Genomic DNA, 17979 nt, shown 5'->3' on the forward strand with positions numbered 1-17979 from the left:
GGACAAAGCTTACCCTGTCAAGCATCTGCTGTAAGTAAGCTTACAGCAGGCAGGCAGCAGGTAAAATATTGCTACTTGGCAGGTGAAAATATTTCACCTCAACCTGACTGGAAAATAGAGCACTAAATCAGGGACTGAACCTGGATTGATTTGGACTGAGCTGCTAAGAGCCTCACAGGCTGGGACTGGGCAGCAATGTAGCCTGAGCCTGGGCCACAGAGCTGTTCTAGGTGTCACCAGCTCAGATCCAGCATATTTGAGCAGTCCCCGTCTGAAGTACAACATCCCTCTTGATCCAACCAGCTCTTTAGTATCATGACCTTCTCTGATCAAATTATCATCATATTCAACATTAATTACAAATTGAACAGGCGCCAACTACTGAACAAACTTTGTGACTGCATGTTTGAGTCACTGCTCAGTTCTTCCTCCACCTCAGTGGTAAGACACAACAAAGGGAAAGCAGCAGGAAGAATTTTATGCCAGGTGGCTTTAGTAGCAAGGTCAGATAGATTTTAAGCCTACAATCATGGCAGTTCTTTCTCTCCCCACAATTGCTTTTTTTCCTCATTTTTTAAAAGAAAGAAACCTTCCTCTACGTGACAATAAATTTAAGAAATGCTATTCAGACTCTTCATTGGTCTCATATTCTGCGTTTGGCTACTACAGTGGCATTTATGTAAACACCTACACTGGATTTAAATATGACCATAAAAATGTATATACAGTACCATATGAATTGATGCCTCCTTCTAAATGCTCCTTGTTTTACCGGCAGGAAGGAAATGTGTACTGTGGGCTGAAGACTTGTCCCAAATTAACTTGCTCTTTCCCAGTCTCTGTTCCGGAGTCCTGCTGCCCAGTCTGCAGAGGTAAGTGTTACTCCGCCCACAGGACACGCGTCGGAAAGCACTCCTTCCCCTGTCCGAGCCCTGTCTGTGCACCAGCACTGGGTTCAGGACACCGCAAGTTTCCCATTTACTCACAACCCAAGGCATGTTGGGAAGCGAAACCTCACATTCCAGCAGGGCAGCACTGCTGGCTTTGTTTTCCTGAACTGAAACAGGGAGAGAATGCACTGATGATAAAGCTGCATGCTCATAATGAGGTAAATCAAGGCTTCAAGTGATGAACTGAAATAGCTGCCATTACTTTGGGTAGAAAAGCTTTGAAATAAAAGATGAGCTTCTACCTGACAAGTTACCAGACCTGCTCGAGTTATACAAGACACAAGAATTTCAACTCAGAGGGTAAGACCAATTACTCCAGCTTAAATTAGATGTCGATCTATATTCAGCTAACGTTGGTATTTTACTAGTGATTGCATTTTGGAACATGCACACAGAGAACTTGATTACAAGGAAGCATGCTGCCAGCCTTCCCAGCCTTCCCAAACGTCTAAACCGAAATGTCTGTCTAAAAGCCTGTCTAAATATCTGTGTATGTATTTCATCTCACTACTGGCATTTGAATCAGCACTTTTAGGGTATCTAAGCACCTCTGGCCAGCTCTCAGAGATGCGGACAAGCACCTAAGGGTGCCTGAAGTTTTCTGAAGGGCCACTCTATTGTTAGCAGCGATGCCAGGCTGCTTTGAAAACCTTTCCTGCTTGCATCTCTGTCCTTCTGGAATTCTCTTTGTTTGTACTCGGGACTATTGCATGGTGAAAATAAGGAGCGTTGTATTGTGAGTTGCATAGTTTTGCCTATGGTTGTTGAGAAACACAGACTAACAGTCCCCCAGTCCACACAGTCTGCAGCACAGACACTACGGTAGGCCTTGAAGGAGCAAGTTCTCAAGCAGAAGCTGTGTAGTCATGTCAGAGCAGCAAGCTGTCTAAACTAGTTAACCTACAAAGTTGCAGTGGTAATTAGCTTAAGTGTGGCACCATGCAGGAACTGACATAATCTCCCGGCAGGGCAATGCTGTGAGCTGCATAAAGACATCCTCTCAGTCAGAGCAAGGGCGAGGATTTCTGTGCAGTACTCCTTTGCCTGAAAATTATTGCTCATTCTCTGCTGCTTTGCTGCGTTACTGCGAGGCACCTTTACAAATCCTGAAATAGTTTGCTGGATAAACTGCTTATGAAGCTTTCTGACCTCAGGAAGGCAAGGTCATGGTCCTAATTTCTCAGGGTGAAATCTAGTGATATATTAGTTTACATTTATTACACTGACAGTTCAATTAAAGCAAGTCCTTGCCATTCGTATGATTCCTGGTGTCTGTTCCCTGGTAATTATTGGATCTGGATTTGAAACCAACCTCTGCCAGCTGCAAAAAAACAAACTGCCTTTCAAAGTACAAAGTATCGGACCTAGGTATGCTCCAGCCTTATGCTGCAGAATCAGTCACTGCAGCCCGAGAGTCACTATTAAGGCAAAAGCTCTTTAGAATTTCCATATAAGAGGTGAGATTAAATTGGATTATGCAGTAAAGGAGACTCAGTGTCTCCATTTATGCAGAGTTTTTTGTGTATTCCACTGCCTTTGATTCTTATTAAAATGTTAAAATTGCCATTTCTCTCATAATCAACCTTGTCCTTTGCAATATTGGCTAAGCTGTTTTATCTCCCCCCTGTGACTCTCACAAAACGCAAACCTAAACAAAATGTTTGCATCGAGATCTCAGCACAGCTCATGAGGAGGAAACCAAATCAATTTCTGTTCCCTGCCTGGCCAAAAATACTAACATAGTATATTCAAAGTTGCTGATTTTCCTGGTTGTTGCTCTCCTACTGACTAGAGAAGGCTTCAATCACTGTGGTTCAGATGCTGATTTATGTCAGGATTCAACTTCCTCCTAAGTTGAAGTTCTCAAAACGCACAGAGGATAAAATGATAACATGCAGTGCGCCAGAAGGTAGTGGGTCCGTGGTGGATCTGACCAAGTGAAACCCAGCTAAGCCCAGAACTGGAAACACACCTGCATCGGCACCGTGGCTCTCCCAAGGTGGTATCACACACTTCTCTGCTGCAGCAGCCGTCCTGGGGCAAGGACCCAAGGCTGTGTCTGTGCCTGGCCCTGCCGTGAGCCACCCGTGTAGAGCAGCAGGCTCGTGCTGTGGTGGTACTGCACTGCGCTCTGGTCTAATTGCTTGGCACATCCAGAGCTAGGCTTGGAGCCACTAGCAAAACAATTTTATCTGGACCTATATCTGAATTCCAAGGCTGGGATAAATTCCAAGGTCAGCTCCACACTAAATGATTTCTCCTGTTCTTGTACAAGTTTTCCAAGAATCAGATATCAGTTCAAGTTCCATGGCTTGTCCTACCAAGGATCACCTCTAACTATGTCTTTAACAACTTCTTAAAGCCACATTCTCCCCCTAGCCTGAACTGATGTTTCCCTGCTGCAAATTTCACTGTGGCTCACGCTCAGCTATGTATATATTTATGAAGCTTGTCTTTACCCAGAAAACAGCTGGACGCTACTCCTAAATAGAAACTGAGAGTTTCTCCTTTCCAACTTTCCTTTCCATGAATCACGTTTGGCTGTGAGGAGCCAGAGCCTGGCTTTGCGAGCCCCTCACACTGATTCGCAAAAGCATTTGTTACTTCTGCCTTAAATCTACAAATTGCAAGTGCTCTAGCAAAACCCTTTCTGTTCTAAAAGACAAGTCAGAATGCCCTTGCTTTGTTACAAGTGTCATTGGTGTTAGGAGCCTTATCCTGTACTACTTTTATTGGCCCGATTCAAAAATAACAGTGCTGAATATCTCACACTCTGCCGTAACTTATTGCAGTGTTATTCACAGGCTTCCACATGAATTAACAAATTTTATGAAGTGAAGCATAAATAAGAAGGAAAAAAAAAAAAAAAAAAGACATGGGGTATGGGGTAGAAAATTTGCAGGACAAAGTCTGGCATATATTTTCCTGATATATATAATAAAATGTTAAAATGTTAATTAATGAATACACTTTAGAGGGGACTACAAAAATGTAATTCAGGCTTCGATTCTCAGGTAAGTTACTGTCAACTGAGCAACAGTAGCTGTGCTTATGCACACAGCAGATAGAGGTCACACCATTTAGCCTTTCAGAGAGCTAAGCTATGTCTCCTTGTCTTGAGTACCCACACTGGTGGGTACTGGAAATCATCTAGCCCATAGCATCTCACTAAGCCACATAAATCTGGTAGTAAATCTTCATCCTGAGCTTGCTAGATATTTGGGAAGTCATCTTCCTTTTGCTCTCTGCAGAATCTAGTGACAAGAAGGTCAGACTACAGACTGACACTTCTACACACCAATGCAACCTCCACCTTAAACGTAGCATTAAAGCTGGGTGAGACTTTTCCCCTAGGTACATCCCCAAGCATTGCACAGTTACTCCCCTAACTGATACTACTCTGCTTCGTGTCCAGGAGATGGGGAGTTATCCTGGGAACATGCCGACGGAGACATCTTCCGGCAGCCGGCCAACAGGGAAGCTGTAAGTGTGACCTACAATTTAAAGACACGTTTTCCTGCCGTACATGCCAATGTATCAAGGAAAAATAAGAAAAGGATATTAAGAGATCTGGCAAGGTATAGGAATATCTGCTGCAGCAAACTCCTTAATAAACTCAACCTGAATGCATGAGTAACCCTGAATTACAAACTGCCATGAGATCCTGAGGGCTCTGGATTTGGTCTTCATTGTATATGCTCTACAAGAATAAAATTCCGAAGTGTTTTGTTTGCTATGCAAGCAACACTTTAAAATCATGATGACAAACTCTTTCCCAGTTGACATACATACGTATGTATATTTACGTTAGGGGCTTCACTGCCTCTGGGATTAAGAGTAACCACTAACAACTTGCTCCTCAAGAGAAGCTTTTTACAACAGCACTTGGAGAGAACATTAAGAGCTTTTAAGCATTAGGCACACTACCCAAATACATGAACCAACAGGTCTTTGGATTAGTGAGACGAATCATGCCTCATAAAATAACTGCTGTAACACACACTATTCCTTCATGCCCATGGGTATTTTGGAAAATCATTATCTGAAAACAACCACCATTTTTGCTCTAGAAAACATACTGCACAGACTGCTTCCCTCTGCAAATCCAATGAGATTTCCCGGTCTGTGAGACAGATTCCAGCAAGGTTCTGCTCAGTCTGTGTGAAGTCGGCCAGCCCTGGCCCTGCAGGAGAGTTCAGAGCAGCTGCAAGCAAACAAGGCTCTGGACGGTCATTGTGCATGTGTGCTCTGCTGCTGCAGCCCGAGGAGAAAGCAGTTCTGATGAGGAAGACTAGACAGGCTCACTTATCCTTATCTAATCTCGAAACAGACATAAGTAACGAATATGTCTAGCCCTGAACTCCATCTCTAATAAACAGTGAAATAGGCTCTTCTGCAATGTGATTCATCTCCTCATGATGTAGAGATCCACAACAGGTCAGATGAATCATGTTCTAAAAGTGCTTCCCAGTGCACTGACTAGATCAGGGACTTGAGATGCCCAACGTAGATACAGACACCTAGACCGAATGCAGAGCGCGGTGAGCTGAGTTCCAGCTGTGTACGTGCAGGTGACTTCATTGCCATGTTAACTAGCTGCAAAACCTGTATGGCCTTTATTTGTATGGTGCCACTCAGTACTTTTGAGGCCTGTTTGATGGTGGTGGTGGCAACAACCACTGCCTGCATTAAGATTGTGGTACAGCTTCTTTCACCACTCTCATTGGCGCAAGACATTTACTTGCCTGCCCCTTTGTGTCTCCCAACAGAGACACTCATACCACCGCTCCCACTACGACCTGTCGCCCAGCTCCGCCAGGCAGGTGGTCAATGTGCCTCGGTTTCCCAGTGCCAGGAGTAACCGCGGAGTCCTGCCAGATCCCCAGCAAGCATCTGGAACAATCGTACAAATTGTCATCAACAACAAGCACAAGCACGGACGAGGTAAAGATGAGTACTTCTTATGGTATTACCCTGGGTCAGGCACCTCCCTACAGCTCAGAAAGAATCCTCCAAATACACGGCAGAACCTTGGAAATTCGCACTGGTATCAAGAGACTCAATGCAAATCAGAAAGGCAAAAGCAACAAACTATTAAGGATATGAAATCAGCTCTTGACTAAGGTCAGTTGTGCCTGCACATACTGCAGTGCATTTCACTCTGCACAGGCACCACGCTGTTGTGCTGCTCTCTGAATCACTTTGTGGGATGGTGCTGCATAGCACTGAGCACACGTGCTGCTGTGAGCAGCCAAGCGAGCACTTAGAGCCAGAAAGGACACTATGATGCCCTTAGATTTGCTGGGTGGTTCACATGGTGACTTGTCCAGTGGGGAATAGACAGTGGTTATTTTCTTTACATTCTCCTATCTTGTAATTTTACTAGCTGTAAAAAGCACATGTTTTAACTACCCCAGAAATCTCAGACCATAAACCTTTGCCATAGTATCAGGGAATTTTCTGCCTCCAAGGCTTATTAAATTATTCTCAAGAAAGAAAATGTCATGACTCCCCCCACCATAAGGCAGTTGTCTGAGATGCAGGGGGCACTTCTCCCCCGTGTCTAACAGAAGAGGCAAAGTAAGCAATTAGCCTAGACTGGATACTGTAACCAGGCAAAGTCAACCAGAGTGAGTCCCTTAGTGCCTTCTGATAATATGAGACACACCACATCATGGGAACAGCAGGACTGCCCATCTGCCAAACTTTATACAAACAGGATGAATTCCTGCTGCATTACAGAACAGACAAAAATAGAGGGAAAATATCAATTCTCCCGTTTGTGGGACAGCAGGTGCTGTGCAGTACAAAGGGTAGGATGCTCATTTCCTGGGGGCGAGGGGTACCTAAGTCACTAGAGGTCTGCAGGGACAGGCCTAAGAAGCCATAAAAGAAATAGCTGGAAATGTACATGTTCAGAAAAGCAGCTATCCACAAATACCAGTCAGTACGCACTCAGAAACTACCCACAAAGAGTTAAAAGCCCTTGTATTAGGGCCAACTAATCTTTTAAGGTATTAACTAACAGAAGGAATGTTGGCCATAGGATCTTTATTATCCACCTGAACAACCATGAAAAAACATTCAGATCATGCCAGTGTTTTATGCTGAATCTAGGAGCAGGAATCTCCACACAGTGCAATATCTTTGACATGTAATTCACACATGAAGACATCATCAAAGAGATTTCTAACCGATTTGTTTCAGCAAATAAAAAGCGTACAGACAAGTAGCATATTTCTGGATGCAGTAGAGTAACTGCCACAGCTTCAGACATTTGCTGCCTAGAGAGTGTCTGAGTGACCCCCATGATGGAAACCGGAATGCTGACCATGTATTTTCTTTTGTTCTTATGTAATTAACAAGTATTTTATTAATTAATGCATATGCCCCTTGAGACATATTTCAGCAAGCTAAAAAATAAACACGTAGCAATTACCCTGAAATGAAAATAATGTGAAATAGCATGGGTACAGGTTTATAATTCTGAACATGAAGAGTACTGAAAGCAGGGCACCTGGGAGCTAGAAGTTATGTGCCGTATTTGGGCTTCCACTGGAGGCTTCATCTACTACCTCAGAGTACTCATTTAACTGTTCTGTGCTAAATAAATCCTTGAAACAGAGAGAATGTATCTACATTCTATCAAGTAGTATCTCTTCCCCTGTCAGGAAATATTTATGTCCATAAAGGATCTGGAGAACTCTTGCTGGGGAAGCAATCTATGTACGCATAGATACAATGAATAATACAGTATTTAAGCATGTAAGGAGCCTGCTGAGTACTTACTAGTTTTATCTCATTTACAGGTTTTTCTCTCATGTTCTCAGTATACAGACAATAGATTATTTGCTTTTATGTGAGAATAAAAACTGTTTTCCACCTCTAAAACAAAACCATGTCTTAAGAAAGAGTTAAAAAGTAGCAAATTATAAACCAAATGATAGCATAACCCCATGAAAGACAATACATTACAAAGAACACTCACCATAAATCTCAGTAACTCAGTAAAAGTATAAGCCAGTTGGTCACATCTGTTACCAGTTAGATGTAAATTTCAGATTACAGATAAAAATTAAATTGCTTTTGAAAGTTACAGGCAAAATAGGAACATATTTTACAAATAAAAGCATTAATAAAAATGATGGCATATTAGAAGAATTGGAAATATTTACAACATAGCCCAGCTTCACTTTAGTTACTTTTAGAAATCTGGCAGTGCCCTTTCTTTCACCTTGTTAGGATTAGTTTGCATTTTTCTTTGTGTTTATAAAATACTTAAAAAGAAAGAAGTAAGGTTTATAGGACAAATGTAGACATGGTGTAAAGTGATATAATTCCCATTAACTGCAGGGTGACCCAAACCGGCTTCTACCAGGTATGGATTTTTCCACTCTCCTTTTGCAAGCTGTATTTCTCTGTCTTCCAGAGGCACTGATGAAAAATATTCTGAGATGCTTAGACGCTATTTGAATGAAATTTCAGTCCCATGTGCATCCTTTCAAGTTAATGTTTTCTTGTGAATCCCAAAGCCAAACGTCCCTATATACCCACAGACACACACATCTCCACATTGGACTTCAAACTTCATTTTGCAACATTCCCTTGGTCTTGCTCTGTGTTCTGTAGCAGGAAGTCCCACATGAAAGTGAAATAAGGTCCAGGTGGCACTAATCCACCCTGTTGATATCATGGCTCTCCCTGCAAAAGCCACGTTCAGCTAACGCTAAGAGAAGTTGTGCAGATGACTCAGTAGCAAATGTCATGATTTTGCCAGCTGTAGATTCAATTCTAGAAACCAGAGCCAATTTAGCAGGCTGTGTCCTGTGTGTGGACTAAGAGCAGGAGGGGGAAGAACGAATTAGTTTTTTAAGCTGCTTAATGATGCACAACTGAAATGTGTGCAGTGGAGAGGAGCTAGTCAAATAGTTGACCTTCAATGTTCTCCTCCTCAAAAGAGCGATGGACACTGGCATCAGCAGATTTGGAACCAAGGCAAATCTGCTTAGAAATGAGTGATCACAGGCTCAGACTCATTTGAAGTGGCAAAACTCCGACTGAAGTTAACAAGCGGTGAAGTGAGCCAGAGACACTAACAAATGATAGAGGGAGACACTGCTTTAAACAAATGTGCATGAATTAAATGAACATTTGTGGAGGAGTAGCCAGTGAACATACCTTTTCCAGTTGTACTTCTTTTTCCTTTTCTCTTCTTTTGTAGTTTGTGTTTCAAATGGCAAAACATACTCCCATGGTGAATCTTGGCACCCTAACCTCCGGGCCTTTGGAATCGTGGAGTGTGTGTTGTGCACCTGCAACATCACCAAACAAGAATGTAAGAAAATTCATTGTCCAGAACAATATCCCTGCAAATACCCTCAGAAAGTAGAAGGAAAATGCTGTAAAGTCTGTCCAGGTAAAACAAAGAGTTGATCACAGACCACCTTTTTTCTGTGCATGTTAAGGGTCTTGGCTGAAGCCTTCTGGTCACAAGATCTGATGAAAACTGCAATAGCAGTACCCACTGTTCTAACCTGTGTGCAGATATCACAGTGGGACAGGCAGAGCTGCCTGACCAGCCCTCCTGTTAGCTGCTGTTCCTCAAATGGGGGGGCTTGCTGTGTGGGGCACATACATTCTCATCAGTCACTGCCTTTTTCTCTACTGTTAGTATGACTTCCTGACACTCATTTCCAAAGAGAAAATTATAGAAGCATACACAGACAGTTCGTTACTGTCGAAAGACTCTCCCATCCTTCCCCCACTGCAGTATTCTCAGAACATTCGAAGCATTTTCTAGCTTGTGAAATCTGCATGGACCTAATACTGTTTCTCCTTTTCAAAATGTACCAGAAGGACTCAAAAATTCTGACTACAAAATGATTGGTGTCAATTATATAATTTAATCCTTAAAATAAATACTAACGTATCATAAATTTAGCATTAAGTCTCTGTACTGCAGTAATGATTAAACTTCCGTTGACGTGCCTACAACTAGTGAAAAATCTGTTAATAGGATGAATCTGTTGGTGGTCTGCCAAATGATCAGGTGTGTTGCATATGATAAAAAGAGTAAAGGAGCATCCAATTCCCTCCTGTGCCTTTGAACTTCTTTTCTAATCTGTATGGCCCATTTCTGTGCTTAGCTGGTGATGCATTGGGTGGAAGTGCTCTAAGGAAATGAGTTGTTCAGTTGCATATGGAAATCCTTCATAGAACACACACTGCACTTCTCTTGCTAGCCCTGCTAGCTGGGAAAAAGCTCAATGCAGTGGCAGTAGGTTGGAAGGAGATGTGTGTTTAGGCTCTTTTGGGTACTTGTGGATCTGAGACACACAGCATTTAACTCATCTGAGATGAGAATAGTCAGCAAAACTAGCTAACAGGCTTCAATGGAAAATGTAAGAGCAAACTGAAAGTTACCGTCTTTAGGAGATTCTATGCACCAATTGTTCAGAAAGCTGAATGTCTTCTGATCTGTCCTCTGAGTTGCATCGTCTCTCTCGCATTCCTGTCCAACTTCCAATTGCATCAGAATAATGACAATTTCCACTTATATGCCCTATGACTTTCCCAGGTGGTCATGAGATAACGTGTGCTGTGTCTAGCCAGGCATGCACTGATCTCCTGGCTGGCCGCATCCCTGTGTGCTGACCAGCCAGCTGGCTGCTGCTGAGCAAAATGAGTAGGTTCTCCCTGCCCTTTTCCTCAACAAAGCAATATTTTGGGTCTCTTCATTCTCTCTAACCACTGATTTTCGCTGTTATTTAATTATCTCTGAGACTTCTACTGTTATTGAAAAATGGACAACAAGTTCAAAGATCATGAGGAGTCTCACAAACCCGTACAACATATTTTGTTACAAAACTGGATTATAAATACAAATACTGTCTCGCCACCACAGACAGGCAATCAGAACCTAGCAGAACAGAACATTATTGAATGTCTGGGGCTTAGCTGGAGATGGATTTGAAAGACCATACAAGTGAACATATGAGCTGGACCCAGTAATCCTTGTGGGTCTCTTCCAACTTGGGATATTCTATGGTTCTATGAAAATTCTAATTTTAAACTAAACCTGCTTGGCTGTTGGTGCCAAGTAAGTTCTGGAAGACTTGATTACAGCTGTAGAATGTGTTTTGGGCTTTTTTTAAACAGAAGAAGTGCCAAGTCAAAGCTTTGACAACAAAGATTACTTCTGTGGGAAAGAGACATTTCCCGTCTATGAATCCGTTTTCACAGAGGAAGGAGAAACCGTCAGAAAAATTGCAGTAGAGACTGAAAAGCCACCCCAAATAGAAATACATGTGTGGACAATTAGAAAAGGTGAGTTGAGTGGGTGAGTGGGTTCTTTCTTTAAAACATGTATCGTCTTCCATTAAAATCCCAGAACGATATAAAATCCAAGCATCTTGCAGCTGCTGTTCTTCTAGCTATTTAGGGTATCACTACCATGTCAAACATACACTTTGCTGAACAAACACCATTAATAACACCCAAAGCTCTACTTCTGCAAACTCCTGGACACAAAACCTAATCAGCTGTCAGTAATGTCCCTGGTAATTTATTGCAAAGGAATGGACAGTAGGGTTTGAAGCAAGTGTTTGGAGGTTCTTGTTTGGATGGACCCACATGCTTGCCACTGAAATCACTGTCTGCCCTATCAGCCTCAGCAATATGTACCTACATCCATGATGCTCTAGAATATTGGCAAGAAATGTATTAAGGGTGGAAGCAGTATCTTTTAGTAGATCAATTTGTAAAGCTAGAAGGAAATTGAAAAGTTTTCAGAAGCCCATGCATTTCTGCATATCCTGAACAGCTAGTGTGGTTAAATTATTACCTCCAGCTCCCTCAAAATCCTGTCTACTTTATCCAATTTAAGCAAAAAGCACGTGATCCTCATAGGAAACCCTCATGTAGTGCAGCCCTTACCATGGAGATGATACATATCCAGAATGCACTTCAAAGCACAAAGCCAAACCCCAGCTGTGAGCAGCAAAGAAGTCCCAGGGGGGCTGACGGTTAATAATTACTCTGTGTGTTCAGGAAGCCACAAAGCCTTGTGATGACTTGACAGTGATGTTGTCTGCTAACTCATGACAGGCAAAATGGTATCTGACAACAAAATGATACTGTTTTTATCCAAGACACTGGGATTTTGGCTTCTGTTGCAATCTTACATTTACTCACACTAAGGAAGGTTTCAGCTATGTTGGAAAAGAATCAGCTAATTCTCACACCCCTCAGAAACTCTCTGCAATCATAAATCCACAGAAGATAAACACTGGGGTAGCAAACAGAGTCAAAAAGAATAGGCTGAAAATCCACATTATCGGTAAGGATTATTTCACAATGTGGCTCGACACAGCAGTCATTCCACATAAAGGCCGGGCAGCAACCCAGGCTTAGAACAACAGGCGCGCTTCCAGTAACACGCACTTCTCCTTTCTTTGCTGAAGGGATTCTGCGCCACTTCTACATTGAGAAAGTGACCAAGAGGGAATTTGAAGAACTTCCCTACTTCAAGCAGATAACAAGGACAACCCCTAGTAAGTAAAATTCTGACCTCGTCAGATTTCTATTGTCCATATAATTACAGCCTTGAAAAACATACCATGTTACTCAACACAGCCAAGCAGATGTACTCATTTTCCTCCAATACATGGCATCAATATGTGTAAAATTAAATAATCAAAATACGGCAATTTAAAATACAAATGCATGTAACAAAAACTCATGTCCAGGCTGTGTTAGTCTCCTAACATTCTGAGAAAATACAAGATTGTTTTCTGCTTGTGCTGCTATAAGTCTGAAATATGGCTGATGTCAGTAAAACAGCACAACTGGACTTTAATTAAGACAATATATATATACATATATATACACATAAATATATACACATATATATTTATGTTATATTTGAAAGAAGCCTTTCCTACGTTCTTAGTTACATATTTACTATTAAAATCTGTCTTTTGAAAAGTTATGCAATTTATTTATCACTCTTGATTCAATTTCTTTTTTGTATTTCACCCAGATTGGGATATGACACTTAATGTGACAGTTTAGTTGAGGTATAGACATTTACAGTTCCCAGTTCTTTTGCACTAAAAGTTGACATTTTTTCTGAGGTCCAATTATGCAAGGAAGTATTTTATCCAGGAATACTTGGTTCTTGGTAATACAGTCTTAGTTAGAAGTAAGCACCTTTTCATCTAGAAGGTTTCCTAATTTTTTCCTTTCAGCCTTCTCTACACATGTTGTTATCTGTACTATCATATTCTAGTTACCAAGACATCAGGCATTCCTATTAAAATTATCAAAACCGTACAGAAATACTAATATCCAACAAATACAGTTTGTATTATACACAGAGAGACAGAGTTCATATTGCATGAAAAACTTCGACTTGTTTCCTGACTTTTAAATACTTAGTTTCACCATCAGATTTCAAGTCTCAAATTACTCTGTCATAAAGCAGAGGATCTGTTTTCATAACTGGATGAAATAAACAGGGTCAATTTATAGTACTAGTTGGTTAAAGAAAGCGATAATATTCAGGTTCTTGTTTATTATTTGTAACAAAGTTATTTTGCATGGAATATGTTACATGATTGTAAGATACTTCAAATATTTTCCGTGGGAGGATTGGACATCCTCTCTTTGACCACTATGAATCAGTTTGTCTGAAGAGTGCTTGTGACTCCAAAGTTCCCTATGCCCTTTCTAAGTCAGTATCTTTCTCCTTTGTATTTTTGTTTTCAGGCCAGTGGAAAATATTTAGCGAGGGAGAAGCTCAGATCAGCCAAATGTGTGAAAGCAGAGTGTGCAGGACTGAGCTCGAGGATTTGGTAAAGGTTTTGTACCTTGAGAAGTCTGAAAAGGGTCACTGTTAAGGGAGACAGCACTGGAGGGAGAAACACAAGAAAACTTATGAAAACTTGGATCTGCAGCTGGACTGCAGGCTTATTTTGCTTAAGTCAACAGTTGCCTTAAAAACCAAAACTATAATGCAGTAATTATTCACATCATGCACAGCAAATCTGCTGCTTTATGTGTAGTGGTCTGTGTCAACCAATTCAAATATCTCCTCCAGAAGACTATGAGTCTCTGTATTACTGGTGGAAGAAGGAGAAAGAGAGACTGTACTTTCCCCGAGTTGCAGTTCTTTACTAGTTAAAAAAAAGAAAACAGAACATTTTTATTATTATTATTTGGCAAGTTATTCAAACTAACGAAAAGAAGGACACCTAATAAATGTGCAGGAGCTATGGAGAGCATTATTTCCTGTGCCGAGTTTATACCATTTCTGGTGTTGAAATGACTCACGGATCTTTTTTAGTTGTGGAAGAAAAATACAAGTGATAAAATACTTGTGTTGGAGACATATAAAACAGATTTAAACTAACAAACTCCTAAGCAGCCTGCCTTTGGGATGATGTCTTGTAGTTGAGCAAACTGAGTCCATAAACTGAACAGCAGGTGTTAGTGACAATCACTGTATTTTTGTAGCAACTTGAGCAAACGTTCGCTTTTAAGTGGTTTTCACTGTGTCCACCACCCACTTCTCTCAAAAATGTAAGTATTAGCTCCCTATCACAGCCCTAATAACTTCATTCTTCTGGGCCCTATTAATGCACAGCCTTGGCTGATAAACTGCCTTCTGCAGTGATGTGAAAGAAGGTGGTGAAGTACTTGCAGCACTTTCAAAACTCCTGGAGGGTTAAACCTCCCAATTAATAACTCCTTAGAGTTGCCACAGTGCTTAACTTATTTATTCTCATTTGTTACAAAACTAATCTGCATTTTTCTGATGGTGGCCTCTCAGTTCTCAGGCTTCAAGGACAGACCTCTCCCGTGACAAATATCAAACAGCTACAGCAAGCCTCTAGAACACAGCAGATCTGTGAAAAGTGTTATATTGGTGAAAAAGAAATTTGAGATACTCTTAAATTTAGTGTAGCATGTCTACAGTGTGTTTAAGAAATGTGGCTCCCATCTCCAGAAAGAAAAGAAGTATAAGGTCATTACTTTAAAAACGGTTTTCTCTGAACGTGAGTCACCGAAATGCTGCACTGCCTCATGGCTGCAGTGTTGGATTAATTCCCACAAAGCAAGTGACTCTGCCTGCTTTTGTCCCCTTTTTCTATTCCACAAGAAGGAAGGAATACTGCTGTTCATACACACACTAGGAAACAAAGCTTTATGGAAATGGTTTGAGCCAGGGGCTGTGTCTTCATAGGGATTGAAGTCAATACTGACAGCAAGGATTTTGAGGTTTGTCATCCTGCCAGTGACAGCACTGCAGGGGTGTACCCATTTCTAAAGGGATGGAGGTGTGAGAGAGCTGAGTGCTGAATGCCAGAAGCCAAAGCCTGTTTCAGGCAAAGCTTCGCCACCCTGAGGGGATGCTGGCAGCCTCCCTCTCAGCGCAGGCCTCTCGGGCAGGCTGCTTCATGGCGCCCAGCCTGCCTCTGCCGCGGGCAGCATCGGTAGGAGCACAGCGCAGGGCTTCTCAGCAAAGGGGAGCAAGTGAGAGGGACAGACAGAAAGTGACAGAAAAGCTGAAGGGAACTAAGAAAATAACACATAGGGTGATCCAGGACATTGTGGCTCTTCAGTCCTCAGCAACCTTGCCTCTATATAACCACCGCATTGTCCCTAGACCTGGTCAGAGCACAGATAACGCATAGGAACATTTCTTTCCCTGCCAAGCATTCAACTCAGCCCACTGTGTAACAGGAAAACATGCTAAAAAGGGAGCATTCAGGTAGATTTGCAGTAATAAAACATTCTTGCCTGCTATCAGTAAGAGCCAAACCTCCTTGAGCCACAGTGTGGAGACCTGCTCCAGCACGGGCTCCCCTTAGCCCACAGGGAGCTCCGGGCCTGGAGCCTGTCCTGCCCTGCCCTTGGGGCCGTTCCTCACACCACCCCCCTCGCTGCCGGCAGCATTTTGCCCTCTCTGAAATCCACTTTCCCCGAGGTGTTCCCAGGGTCACTGCTGGGCCCAGCTGGGGCCCTGTGGTGGGGCAGCTGGAACCAGCCAGCCCTTACTGTGACAGGCCTGGGGCAGCCCTGGCCTCTCCTCACAACGCCCTGCAGGCCACTGGGCATGGACACCAACATCACTGGTTAATGGGCACCTGGCCATTAGAAGGCCCATACCACTGTTCATAACAGGAGAGCTAAGTGAATCATCCCATCAAGTTTCTGTAGGATCCCAGCCTCTGCCTCCATAAATGCTGTGTTGGTGTTTGGGAGGGGTGTAGAGCCTCCTAACCGAGGCCCCGAGACCTCATGCAACGTAATTAACTGTAGAAGCAGCAGCTTGGAATCAGCAACACCCACAGCATGCGGCATCTATTGGGTTGGAATGTGCTGTAGAAGTGCTAAATTTCACTAGAAATCTTCTAACAAGTCATGAATTAATCCTTTGGTGAAGACACTGTAAGGAAGACTTTCTGAGGAACTGTCGCGATCAGGTGGGAAGACCAGCAGTTGTCTTCTCACCTCATGGGCGTAGTCTGCTTGTAGCAGTAGCTGGTGAACAAAGACTAAGTGGAAAGTGTACAGTATTGTGTTTTTTTTTAAGAAGAAGAATAAGAAGGCAACCAGCTTTTTGTATTTCTGACAGGACCAGTGGAGTCCAGATTGTGTATTTATTTTATAATAAACATGTTTAAGAAAAGCAAAAAAAAAAAAAATCATAAGTATCATTTAGTAAAATGCAGTGTTGCATTTTTACAGTTCTGGTCACTTAAGATAATAAAATACAGTGTCATCATGCTTTCAATTCTCTTCGTGGGATGTATGTCTGTTACGGTACTTATTTATGTACTTGTATCACTTTGACCTGGTTTTATAAATTAATAAACTTTAAAGTTGTTAATAAAGCAAGACATTTTGTGCCTGATGTTGCTGGGTCACTGGGTTTCAGTGCTCCTGCCTGCAGCCCTGCTGCTGTCACCTCACAGCAGGCTGGAGCCTCACATGCTTGCAGCGCTGGGTGATGTGCATGGCTGCATGACATGGGATCAGACATTAAGTTACAAAAAACTTAGATTCAAAACTTTGACTGCCAGACAGAGTGCAAAGGAAGGCTTCAGCACTTACCCAGGTCCTTAATACTTCAAGCATGAGCTTAAACCACAGGGACCAGGTGCACCAGCAGTGCACCTAAGACCCCAGGTTATCAAAAACCTTAGAGAAATTTGGAGGTTAAGAGAGGTTGTGACTTACAGCCCCTTACAAGCCAGGCCTGACAAGCTCTGGGGAGCGCATTCATGGGAGGCCTTCTGAGCTCAGCAAGAGTGCATAGTCCACCACAGACAAGTTAGCTACAATTAATTCATGGCTGCAATATGCTGCAGTGTTTAATCCATAGGAGTGGTAATCTTGCTCCTATTTAAATCTGTTTCAGACCAAGGCAGTAAAAGCTTACTCTTTCAACTAATTCAGTATCAATAGGATCAACATTGAGCCCTGACTGTTCAGTATGTCTGAAAACCAGACAAAGCTTGCAGCAGGACATCTGTGTCCCCAGCACTTCACTAGTTCATTCATCCAGGTCTTCTCTCAGGAATGTCTTCTGCTGACTTTTGCAAATCAACTTACACTAGCACTCATCTCATCTAAGCTGAAAATCAAGAGAAATAGCACAACCTGGGTAGTGCAAAGAGACAAATGAGAAGGATCAGCCCAATGCTCAAACTATCAGTTTGTTTAAATTGGTTAATCTCAGGAGACATGATTGTTTGCTTTCAGGACTTGTCTGTAAAGCAACAACAGTATGCTGGGGAGAGAGCATAGAACCTTCAACACAGAAATTTTCTGCTCAGAGATATGTTTGACTTTTGGGAAATACGACATTTAGTTTAGCTTTCACCTACCCTCCATGATTAATCTTGAAAATCAAAGCATTGACAACCATACACGCATTCCAACTAAAGAATTCATCAAGCAGTGACAACTGAGAGAACAGTCCAGGGCATATTGCTTTCTGTGCAATATATATTCTGAAGCT

General features: G+C 42.2%; 1 protein-coding gene across 2 annotated transcripts in view; it reads left to right on the forward strand.

The window, feature by feature from the left end:
* CHRDL1 (chordin like 1) overlaps window positions 1-16830 on the forward strand; it is a 43528-nt gene extending 26698 nt beyond the window's left edge. Inside the window, exons 6-12 of one of the 2 annotated variants that reach the window (XM_082770993.1) lie at window positions 779-872; window positions 4366-4433; window positions 5720-5894; window positions 9172-9366; window positions 11109-11276; window positions 12413-12502; window positions 13719-16830. In XM_082770993.1, coding sequence (XP_082627119.1) covers window positions 779-872; window positions 4366-4433; window positions 5720-5894; window positions 9172-9366; window positions 11109-11276; window positions 12413-12502; window positions 13719-13849 — 921 coding nt within the window. In that variant the 3' untranslated portion in view covers window positions 13850-16830. The remainder of the gene's footprint in view (window positions 1-778; window positions 873-4365; window positions 4434-5719; window positions 5895-9171; window positions 9367-11108; window positions 11277-12412; window positions 12503-13718) is intronic. The other variant, XM_082770994.1, reaches the window with a different exon arrangement.
* Window positions 16831-17979: the final 1149 nt, after the last annotated feature.

Source organism: Aythya marila, assembly GCF_965140915.1.
Source record: "Aythya marila genome assembly, chromosome: 13".
Classification (NCBI taxonomy): Eukaryota; Metazoa; Chordata; class Aves; order Anseriformes; family Anatidae; genus Aythya; species Aythya marila.